The following is a 12,583-nucleotide window of genomic DNA, read 5'->3' as shown; positions in this document are numbered from 1 at the left end:
ACATTTGGCCACCCAAGAGATTACTGACAACTACAACCAAGTCAGCACTTTTTCAGCCAAAGAACCACCAGCTCGGGAAATGACAATTAGTTTAACTCTCAAACTATTAAACCACAGGAGAGTTGTATGTTAAAAACAAGCATCCAAAGAGTACAGAAGATAGAGTAGTTGATATTGAACAAGAATAGTACTATCTCCCTTCTCCTTAACTAACTTATCTATAACAAAAAAGCTTTGTTTTCAACAATGGTAGATGATCACCTCTGGCTACAACCCCAAGTCATGCAATTTAGGAGGCTTTCAGCTACTCTTACCACCATGCACCATATTTTGAAACATATGGGTTCTTTAACAGGTATTAAGTGCCTGGCTAGAATCTTAGCATACATAATTGTGCATTGTAAGAATCAATATTTGATTGACATAAATTCTAGACATTATTTGGAGAAACTACAGGTGCTATTTTCCTACTAGCACTTCCTTCACCACCTCCCCTAAAGCAGACAGAATGGCTCAGGCTGCTTTACTACATATTTATTCTGTAAGACTCCTTAAAACAAATGCATTCTTCTCAAAAATATTAAAATAATAACCACTTCCTTTAATTAAAAATTTAAAAGCAAAGAATTACTGCAACCACAAGTCTATATTCAGTCAGTTAAAGCGCAATATACAGGAGATCAAGATAACTGCTGACCTCCAAACCCAACACTATAATACATCCTTATATCCATCATTCCTCTCTTGCAGCTAAGACATTGGTGTTCTGCACACATTAAAAGAGTCGATGCTATACCCATAAAAGTGAGTTGCCTGGAGGGAGGAACAAAAAAATGCGTTGTTTTTGAAGGGAAGTAAGGAGCTCCTGTTCACCATCACTCAAATACAGAATGTCATTTGACCCCATAGTGATCTGTGAAAGAGAGCAGAGGCCATTCTTGCAGCTGGAACATTACATTTTTAAGTTTGGGTGAACAATCTTTATAATGCACCACATAAAAACACATTTATAAACTTATTACTGGTAGCCAATTTGAAATCTACACTTGGACTAACCCACCATTTATTACCTTGCCTAGCCTGTAAAGACAAACCTGCCTTTTCAAGATACTTCCAAAGCTGTACCATCCCTGGCTGCACATCTCCAACAGCAGAACAAGAAAACTTGTTACAGAAACAAAACCACGGGACTTCTGTCTCTTCCTCCACCTCTAAGGACGAAAATGAGTGTCATCAGCCCCATCCTCCCCATCCTGACTGAATTAGGAAGCTGCCTGTGAAGCCCATGTGCACCCCAAGAAGACAGTGCCCCACGAGCCTTACAATGTGTTGGGACTTTATTGCTGCTGACACTTAGCTTTTGACATCATTAAATAATCTTTCAGACCCACGAGTGTCACGCTGCAAGTGAGGCTCAATTGCAAGGAACGGAGGGGAAATCACACTGCCAGGGCTCCAGGAGCAGAGGGATGCAGGCTACTATTCTTAAGGCAAATAAAATCCTTTTGATGTACAATATTACCAATAGGCAATAATGGACAGTGGAAAGAGGTTCGACCAGAGGTGGCACGGTTTACTAAAAGCAATAAATATGTGTTTCTTCATTTCAAAGAGTGCTTCTTTCACTTTCCACAGGCATCTGTTGGACACACATGGCCTAACCACATCTAGATGAGCACTTTCATAGTCTTAAAAGAGTTATTAACCAAGTGTACATTTCAAAGGCTGGTCTAGATAAATAAGCAAAGGGATTAAAATGCTGTATGCCCTTCACTGCAGTTAAATTCCTACAGCATGTAACTACTGTCTTTATAGAGGTACAAACTATGCTGCAAGAGTTTCATAAACAGTCACACGTACAAGAAGACTGAAAGAAGTCAATCATATACATTTCAAAAACAGCAATTTAATTTTTCAGAACAGGCACTGAGACTGTAAAAAGCTGAAATTATTCTGCAAGAACAACAAACTGTCATTAAATTCACTGACTATACAAGAAGCACTTAAAAAAAAAAATCTCAGTGGGATGCAAACAAATAGCAAATTTGTTTTTTCAGAGAAGGCACTCCTATCAAACCAAAAAGCAAGTATCATTTGGAGATGAGAAGAAAGAATAAAACTGAAGGTCACAAATTAAATATGCTCTGGAAGTGTCCTTGCCTGTTACATTTTAAGATAACCAGAATTAATTTGCATCTATTACCAAAAAAATGGTCATTCCCCCGTGTAGATAGAACAGCTGAGTAACCACCTAGCTTTGTAAGGGAATTGTATGATTTCTAACTGTATGATTTTCAATGATTTTCCAAAATGAGACTTTTAAATGCCCATATCCATAGATAACTAAAGTACAACCAGCAAAATAGAAGGCTTTTCAGTATAAAAATATGGTTTACCAAGAATTATCAAGTCATTACATGTTAAACTCCCACATCAATTAGAATCTACATCAAGTAGCTGCCATTTAAGTATTAAACATATTTTGACAGAAGAAAGGTTCCTTCCACTTAAGAAATAAGCTAAACTAAATTCTTGCTTCCTAGCAGGACACTACTGTTCTGCTACAAAATACTTTTGCCATGAATAGCTTCCTTACAAAAAAACCCCAAAACATCTAACATGGCAGTAGCAATAGCACAGGATCTTAGTAGCTGTCATTCCTTCAATAAAAATACTTGCATGGAGCTAATTAACTTCCTCATCTTCAGACAGATTACAAACCACACAAAACAGCTCCTCAGCTGTTTCCCAGTAGGGCAAATGAAGGAGGGCACTCCTCTGTAGGAAATGATAATGCACCCATCATCCCTCAAGGTTAAACCTCTACCCATTTGCCTTCTAATTAACCACCGCTTTCTGTTAGTTTATCTTATCTCAAATTGTATCTTTTTCTACCAGTTTTGCTACCTTACACTTCTACTGCTTACAAAGAAATATACATTTAAATACTCTGGGTTAATACAAGTTCAAAAGAAAAGAAGGGATGGGGGAGGAACTAGAAGCAATACACAAAATTTGCTCTTGAATCTTACAGACAATTCTGACAAACAAGCAAAGCAAAACATGAATCCAATAATTCACTGGAATTGCTGATAAATTCAACGCAGTACTGAAACACTTTATTTGACCCCAAACAAAAGGAAAAACCATGTCAAATGTCACCATCTAAAGTTTTCTGAAATAAGTGAAAAATGAACACCAATAACCTTTGAAATGGTCTGAAGTTAGTGTCAGGGTACATGGTGATATAACCTTTTAATATTCCTATCTCAAAGACAAATAATCAAGAACTGAAACACCCTAAATTCCTGCAGTTTCCATGAAATTAACTGAAATCTCCACACCTATTGTTCAGAATACCCACTATCTTTGCAAGCTGTAATACAAAGATAATGAAATTCCATTCTTTTGCAGGAAGCACTAAATAGTTTTTAAAATTGCTTCAACAAGGCAAACGTGTTATATATAGAAATTCATAACTTAATCACAGTACAGAAAAAAAAAGAACAATGCCTTCTTTCACCTTATAGGGATGAACATTAGCCTACTTGTAGAGATTCAGGCAGCTGCTGAGAATGTCTTAGCAGCTCTTGTATTTGCAAGAAAACCCCTGTCAGTCGTAGGCAAAACAATCTCCCCATTTAAATGTCAGCTAACTGTATACACATTATACATCTTTTGTAAACCCAAAATTAAAACGCAAATCCAAATTTCTGAAGGAGATTACTCCAACAACACTACTTTGCGCTTGCAATGGCAGAGCCAAACCACAGACCTCCACTTGTGATCGATCAATTGCTTCAATAAATCAAAACATGACAAAATATTTGTAGAAGCCCTGCCAGAGTAAGACAGGTGATCCAGTCGGTAGTACTTTCAAATCCTGGAAAAGGCATCCTAAAGAGCCAGCACCTTGCCTTACCTGCCCAAAAGCAATGCTCACACGGCTCTGCGGCCAATTCACCGGTTTTGCTCTGCCAGTTTGACAGCAGCGACGGGGAAAGTCAGCCCACCGCTTGCACAGAGGTGTTTCCCCTGGAACAACCTAACTCCAAGCATTAATATTTCAACGCATCCCTGCCAGCCTGCAGGAACTAGGCTCCAAATAATCCAGAGACAGAAAAGTGGTGGAGAAAAGGGGGAAAAAAAACCCAAACAAACCCAAGACTCAACCCATTTGTTCCGGTCTAAATTTAAAACGAAAAAGCACCAAGAGCAGCACGCTTCCAGACTCTGCTTAGGGGTATACTGACATAAATCGGGGATGGAAGAGAAAGCCCAAAACATGGAAACGGATTATGTAGGTTAAGCCCAGCTTTTGTCATCCGCCGCGAGGTCCAGCTAAGGAAACGCTGATCCCCCGGCTGGGGCCGGTTCGGCGCCAGCAGCAGCGGGCGGGCCCCGCGCCCCCTCGGGCGCCACGTCCCGCTCCGGGCGCCGGCCGTGGGGAAGGGGCCGCGCCGCCTCCCGCGCACCGCGGGGACAGAGCCGCTTCCTCCGGCGTCCCCGCGGGGACCCGGCAGGGAGCCGGCCCGGCCCGGCCCGGGGGAGGGGAAGCGGCGCGGGCCCCTGTGCCTCCCCGCCGCCCCAGCCCCTTCGCTCTTTATGGTTCCTTACCCGCCTTGTAGCCGCGCAAGCCGGGCTGGGGGTGCAGCCCGCCCCACATGGTGCCGCGCCGGGCCGGGCCGGGCCGGGGGACCGCCGCTCTCCGGCGGGCGGGCTGGCGGCCCGGATGGGCGGCGGAGGCGGCCGCTCCCGCTGCCGCTGCCCGGGGAGCTCAGCGGGGCGCTGCCGCCCCGGCGGGGGCTGCTGCCCGCCCCAGGGGCGCCGCGGCCATGCTGCCGAGCGCGGTGGGACCTGGCCTCCCACCCCCTCGCCGGAGACAAAACTTGCTCTATTGCGCTGCCGCCGCCTGCCTCTCCGGCGCTGGCAGCGGGGCGGGGACAGGGGCGGGAGCGCCGCAGATGCGGCGGCTGCTGCTCGGGGACGAAGCGCTTACATAACCCGGCCCACAGGGCGAGCTGCAGCGAGGGGCTGCGCTGGGGGGCGAGTCCGCACGGCCCGGCCCGGCCCGGCCCGGCCCAGCACAGCACAGCACAGCACAGCACAGCACAGCACAGCCCGGGCCGGCCCATCCCATCCCGCCCCGCTCAGGCCCCGCCGGCCGTGGATGTGATTTTGGGCCTGAGTTTGGTCACGTATTCGCTCACCCTGGGCTCAGGGAAGGGGCTGGTGGGCAGCGGTGTGTGCCCGTCCCCGGGGAAAGCATTGAACTGACAGCACTTAACGTGGTAAAGGTAATCGGAAAAGGAAAGTGAAATGCCTGACTCCAGAGCTGCGGCACTGGGAATACCCAAGGCCACTATGCGCAGACTACTAAGTAGAGTTCATAAATAAAATCACTATTTTCCCCTACTTATGTTTGTTGTAGTAAGAAAATGATGTGGAAATAAAGAAGAATCGTGACATCTGTTTGAAAGATCAGTTCCACCAAAAGATCCACAATAACATCAAAAAGTTTAAGCCACAGGACTGGGAACAAAATGCTCCTGTCAGCAATTATTCAAACCCAATAAGAGGCTCATCCTCTCTCCACACTGTTTTGAGTCTGCTCCAAATACTTCAAAAGATAATTCTGCAATCGCAGCCTTCCTGTTACTGCTGCTTACAACTGCAGCGCAGTGGTCCCATGTAAACTACTTTCTGAGCAAGACCCTGACTCAATCAGCAATCCACATCATCAGAAAAAACAAAAAGGAGAAAGCACTTGGACAGCTTCTAACTTCAGCATAGCTATACAAAGATTACAAAATTCACATCCACCAAAAGAAGAAAAGTGATGCTTCAGACAGCATTGTAGATTATGTTGGACATGATAGTTTAGGGAGATGAGGTAAAACAGGATCAGTTCTGTGTTTGTGTGGAGACATTCACAATCAATAAATAAAATTGTGTTCAAACGTTTCCTGCTGACCCAATGCATTGTTAATCAGTAGCTGATGATCACAAAACAGCTTTTATCTCTTTGGAAAGTTATATGTTTTGTTTCAGCACAAGTCATGTTTTATTTATGCCTAGCTTGGTATTCATAATGTACTCGATAAAAGAGGCCTCAGAAGTACTGGCATGAGCATGTAGAAATGCTGCATGTTGCTATTTCATCCTCTTTCTTATCTGTATAAAGCCCTTACACACTCACTGAAGACCTGACACGGTGCAATCCTCACCAGCTTAACTTCAGTGTCAGTAGGTATTCTGTAAGTAGAGTTGTAGAAACACAGACTTTAAATGTTACCAAACACTGGATAAAAACCCCAAATGGTAAAACTGCAGGACATCCTGTCAAGACCTTCAGACTGTTGCTAGAAGTCTGCGAATGATAAAAGGTCAGAAGCATTTCCAAGAAGCCAGAAATACTGGTTTACAGCAGAACACCAAAGCAGGAACTAAATTTTTGTAAAATTGCAAAATTTTGAAGACAAACAAACACATAAACAGCTTAGTTCAAGACCACTTTAAAGCATTTGACCATGTGTAATATTTGTAGCATACTATTTTGTTGAATTAGCTTGAGTACTTAGCATATTTACATAGGAGGATGTGGTGAGCTGTGGGGAAGCTGAATTTTAAGATGGGGAAGTTACCTAGCTGCAGGCAAGAAGAAAAATTACCTCATGACTGCTAAGCTCTGGAGTTTGTGGTGCTGTCCTGAAATGCAGCTGCAAGAATCCAGAGGCATATCATGACTGCATGAAAGCTATGTGCCTGGGAAAGGTGTGGTAACTGTTCTTCTAATAAATGTCACTGCAGTGGTTTATGTAATTTGTATTGCCATTCATAGAAGCTTTACAGTTTCTTATGTATCTCCTGTCTAGTCATGAACGAAACCACAAAAGAAAAAAAAAAGATAAAAAGGCCAAGACGAGGGTGGCAGAACACAGCCAGATATCCTCTCTGACCACAGGGCTGTGTCTTCCAGTGTGGGGACACTGGGACATCTGTGCTTTGACTGTGCTACTGCTCAGAGTAGAAAGAAAAAACAACCGTGCTTAAGTTTAAGCAGTCAGATAACAAAACCTGAGATACTTTCATTGTTATGATTGAATTTTAAGTTATTTTTATAGAAACTGAATGTAATTAGTAAAGCTTTTTCACTACAAATGACCACAGTGTATCTGTCTGGAAACCAGGCCAGACTGAAGCCGGTAGTTTTAATCTATAAATTCTAGCTTGTTAATGCTTTATTCTTAATCCAGTGATGTTTTGCAGCTGCAGTCTGCTTCTGTGTACAGTTCTAGACCTGGAGCAGTATTTGGTTTAGATTTTCAAAAAGCTCTTGAAAAATCATGATGACTGGTCTGTACCTCCTGGGGAAAAAAAAAAAAAAAAACAAGTTTGTGCCATTTGATGCTGCTGAAGCAATCCCCTATTTTCATGTGGCTCTCAGCTTGGCAATGCAGTGGGTCCTGAGGACACCCCAAGTCCCTCTTCTTAACAAGTCTCTGTTGTCCCATCTGCTAGGCCCAGCCATGCAGAGGGGGTGGGATGTAGTGGCTCTGGTCCATTTCCCACGCCTTTGTCCCTCTGCCCCAGGGGAGCGTAGCTACACTAAGGTGACTTGCATGAGAATAGAAACATGGAGTCATTAAGGTTGGAAAAGACCTCTAAGATCATCCAGTTCAACTGCTAAGCTTGTCACCTCTTACATCTCTTGGGTGGATAAGAATTAAGGACCATGACAATCTGTGTTCCAGTGCTGTCTCACTCAAGAGTGGTATCAAGGTCCTGATACCCATAGAAAAGAGCAGCACAGTATGAGGGAAAATTCATGTAAGGTTACACGTAAATAAAACTGTAAGTGGAAACAGCCTGCATCCCCAGGTAATTATTGTGAAATGTGATGCTCCAGACAGTGAATGGACTCAATTTCTTAGTGTCTGAAAAGCCTTCTCCCCACCTCTTTTTTTCTAACACAAACTCCACCTTCTTGGCAGAATGAACAGAGGGAAAAAACAATAGAACGTAACAGCTTAAGCACTGGTGCTAGGCAGATGCTGCCTCACTAAGGTCAGCTGGAGCATGTCTTGTCTTGCAGTCTGTGATCCAGGTTGAGAAATCACATCTCTTTTTTCCCCCCTCAGTAAAAACATAATGCTTGAAGGGGAATTAAGCTGAAGCATGACCTATGAAAGCAGCATTTTCCTTTGATTAAAGCCAGAAATAGGCTCATTTTTTCTTTTACATACTTGTTTTCACATTTAATAAAATTAAAATATTTTTTAAAAAACCCAAATGCAAATATGCAAACATAGTTTTAAGAGAATGTTGACCATTTCCCCTATCTAATTAGGACATTAGGTATGTGTGCATTCTATCAAAAAACAACAGCAGTATTTCTGCATGCATATCTATATTGTAATTTACTTTGAAATTAAAATTACAAAATTTCAGTTATTGACTTGCTTCACTAAGTACAGCAATTCTTTCCCTCCGCCCACAACATTTTGGTTGAACACTGTGTACTAGCAAAATCTTAGCAGCCTTTAAGAAGCCTTAGAACAATTCCTCCTGTTTTAAAACAAAACAAAACAAACAAACAAACAAAAACAACAAAAAACCCATATGTATGGTACAAAGCAAGATGTTAAACTGTATTGGGAGTCAGTATAATTAAAAACAGATTAGCTTACCTAAGGAACTGCTCACCTGCTGGTAGGGGCTGGCCTATAAAACACTGAAATGTTTTGTTCAAAGTACACAGAGTGCACTGCACAGCATTAACAATGAATTGTGTCATCTAATATCTGCAAAGTAGACACCGTGAAATAACACTATGTGTACAATGTTCTTATTTTCGCCTTTTCTACAAACGAGAGTGCACGTCTCACAGAGAAACACAAACTGATACCAGTTTGAATCTGCTTTGCACTGTGCTTTTACTAACAGCTTACACCATGGGAGAGAGTCAAACTAAACAGCTCACTGTTACCATACAGACAAATATAGCTGTGGTTTATTACCAACATCCTGAAATTCACATTCTTCTTAATGTTCCAGCTTTCAGAGTCAGATTTTCAGCTGAGGAATTATTTACATCATTGCTAAAAGACCCTTTGTTGTCAGGAATTTTTCACCTTTTGTGTGTGTGGTGTATCATATTAATTTAAAATAAGTCACAGAGAATTAAATCAACTTTGTGTTATCAACTCAGATAGCGCAGGAAGAACAAATGCAGGAGTGGCATCCAGTGGCGTCTAACTAGTAACTTATGAAGATAAACAGGAATTTCCCGGGTATATTTTTCTCAAGGGGAAATCTTTCAAGTTCTGCTATTCTATCTTCCCTTTCCTCCATCCTCACGTCCTCCCAAGGGCAGTAGAAAAGAAGAGGAAATACAAATGGTTTGGGAGGAGATGGAGAGAATATGTAAAAATCAACAGGCTGGAGGCAAGTCTTCTCCCAGTCTTCCAAATTTGGTTCCTATAAAGTTAAGTACCTGTACCAGAGCCACTCAGAGCAGTCAGGGGGCCTCTTCCCCTGGACTCACTAACATATCCAGCTTCCTTGCAAGACATTATGCTTTCACAAAAAAAAAATTTAAAAATTGTTTCTTTTACTCCATTGCATGACTTTTTCACATAATCTCTATTTCTCTTGTTCTTGAACCTCCTTGAGTCACCTTGAGTCACTTTCTGTGAACATATTATCTGATTTTAGGAGCACTGATACTTTTTGTATTTGTTTCTCTGTGCTAAAACTTATGCTAAAGTACAGGAAACCCCAGCAGTGCTGCAGTTCAGGATTTTGATTCCCCTGCCTCTGAAAATGCTCAAGCTTTTATAGCTGGCATTTTACTTCAAGGCACACTTATTTTGATTCCATGTTACACATAGACAAATGGGTGCAGAAGGATTTGATGTATCCAAAACTGGATGATATCACTGCACAATAATTTGCAGGGTTTTTTAAGCTTCTTTATGTATGTTAAACTCCACCTCAAATGTGAAGTAACTGCTGTATTAGAAGCACAAAAACAGCATTTAGCCTGACCTCTTTAAACCTACCTGCTTTAAAGATTAATCAAAAAGCACCCCCTTGTATGCCATCGCTGAAACAAAGGATCAGACCATGTAGTTCAGGTTCCTGGCCTTTTTCCACCTCAGTGTTGAAAGAAGTAAATCCTATTTTCCTTTTGCAACATACATCACCGATAAATTATATAACTTTGCAGTAAATCAGAATTTTAAATTATAAGCAGGAATATTCCTTGTTACAAGAAGGCCAAACACTCTACAACACAACCAGCCAGCAATGCAATGTTGTATGAATACTTGAAAATGGAAATTTCTTCCAAGAGGCCATCATTATCTTCTTATAGCCTGAAATATGTTGTTTGTTTATTCCAAGTCAGAAATACAACCAGTCAGAAAATTATCTGGTCTCTTGTGTTTGAGCCAAACCCAATATTGCTGCAAAGGGATGAAATTTCAGTAAAGTCAATGGAGTTATGCCAGTGCTTAGTTTAGTCAGCTCAGTACTGTCATATGCCCATATGTAAAAGTCGGATGGAAAAATTTATTTCATGCCATAGCTATAAATACTATAACTTAATGAGGCTCCCTACCCCATTTTTTTCTCCATTGACTTTTATTCTACAAAAATCACTGACATTGAATCTGCAATAATTCATTACATACTATATGCTAGAATAATGTATCACTATTATAATACTTTTTTTTTTGTCTCAGCAGTGAGAATTCCATAACTAAAGTGATGAGGTATTCTATTCTATGCTGGTAGAATAAAATCCACTCTAATTGGGCATTTCTATACCCACCCATCACAATCCCTGCAGATCTCAGAACCAGCCTGTGCCCTGTACCACGCTCAAGGACCAGCAGCCATCAGCCATGGCACTGCTGGGAACTGCCTGGTGCAGGACAAACAGCCTTAGAAAACACTGGGTTTGTTATGCCTGGCTCTGTAAAGCATAATTTGCTTATGTCTTGTGCCTTGTATCTTTCTCACAGTAATCTAATAAACATATAGAACATAGATTTTTAGATAAACCCTTTTTACCCAAGGAGGCAGAAAATTACTGAAAGGCACAAATTGGGCTGCACTGGTTTGTACTGACCAACAGTGCCTATCAGATTTGTTTTATCAGACATCAGGGTTAGTATATGACGTATATGAATCCACCACAGTATCCTTAGACCGTTTTGCTTTTGACTTAAAATTAACACAGACGAGAGTGCTTATTAAAAGTAACTTTGTGGCTCTGGCTTGGCTGTAAGATCATTCTACTTTTAACACATTACTTGAGTGACCAAATTGATCTGGGAGGCGTAAACATGTAACCTGATCTTTGGTCACTTAGAAAACAACAAGAAATCAAGCTCCTAAGTGAGCATGTAACTTTCAATGTATATGAGTAAAAGAAGCATAGAAGTTTAAGTATTGCTGATTGAATTACTGGGGACAGTCCTACTCATTTAGGAATCCCGTGGTTTAAAAATTGCACATCATGTAGTGCGTTGCTGTACCATTCTAATATTATGACTAAGAATATCTTGTTAAATCAATTAAAATGAATTGAAGAATAACAGTTGCAATTTTCTGGTTAGTGCAGGACAGTGTGATACAAATATGCTCTATACTTTGACCATTTAGTTCTTGGTCTTACTATCTTCTCAGCCAAGCATCAGAAGGTCAACCCACACCATGAGAATGTCTCCAGGGCTTCTGAAGGAAAAGTAATTGCCATCTGTTTACAAGGTAAGAAGCTTGAAAGATCCAAACAAAACAAATTAATAGGAAAAGATAAATAGCTTAACTAAAAATCTTGATCTGGCTGCATCTTTCCAAAACAACATTATGCACAAGCTTGCAATGTGAAAATTACAAAAAAAAAAACCAAACAAAACTGAAAGAGGAGATGACAAGCAGTCAGGAAGCTAAAATGGAGAGCAACAAAAATGCATTAAGGAAGGGCAAGAGGCAGTCATACACACAACTCCCATCTACACACTACCCCAGTGAATGCTCCATGAAGTCAGTTCATTCATGGAAGTCCTTGCTCAATGACACCACTGACAATATGTTAACTGAGCCTTTCGTGGTGTTGGCCCTGCTGGAACACAGCCCCAGCAGTCACTGTGACAAGATCTCTACTTAGCACAGCCACTACAGCTAACAGATAGAACAGGAAAAATAAGAAAGAAATAAGAAGACAACTATAATAAAGTATCTTGAAATACATGAAAATACTCCTTGTCTTTTGCTTCCATGTTTGAAGATGGTAGCAGCAAGGATAAACTCTCAAAATTTGGATTAAAAACACAAGAAAACCATACATGTTGCATCATATTAATATAGAAACCAGGAACTAATTAAAAAATTATAAATTTAATCACATATTTCCAAAACACATTTGCTGCATTTTTATGTTACTGCTTTCAGATGTTACTGGTAGGCAGGAACACATAACCTCTGAAAGCTGACTCTAACAGACCTCTAGAGTAAACTGAAATATCTAAAGCCCTAGAAGTACGTTACAAACTCTAAAGGCTCTACAGCATAA

General features: G+C 41.2%; 1 protein-coding gene across 4 annotated transcripts in view; it reads right to left on the bottom strand.

Annotated features, from left to right (window-relative positions):
• The window catches only part of CEP85L (centrosomal protein 85L), a 136,366-nt gene that overhangs the window by 101,560 nt on the left and 22,223 nt on the right, over positions 1-12,583 (bottom strand). The window contains exon 1 of one of the 4 annotated variants that reach the window (XM_014876690.2): positions 4,618-4,670. The exons of the other annotated variants lie outside the window; for them this stretch is intronic. Coding sequence (XP_014732176.1) covers positions 4,618-4,666 — 49 coding nt within the window. The 5' untranslated portion in view covers positions 4,667-4,670. Of the gene's footprint in view, positions 1-4,617; positions 4,671-12,583 lie in introns of those variants that run through there. 4 annotated transcript variants of the gene reach the window in all.

Source organism: Sturnus vulgaris, chromosome 3, assembly GCF_052056855.1.
Source record: "Sturnus vulgaris isolate bStuVul1 chromosome 3, bStuVul1.hap1, whole genome shotgun sequence".
In the NCBI taxonomy this organism is placed as follows: Eukaryota; Metazoa; Chordata; class Aves; order Passeriformes; family Sturnidae; genus Sturnus; species Sturnus vulgaris.
Note: the sequence above shows the minus strand (reverse complement) of the source record. Positions and strands in the feature narration are given on the sequence as shown.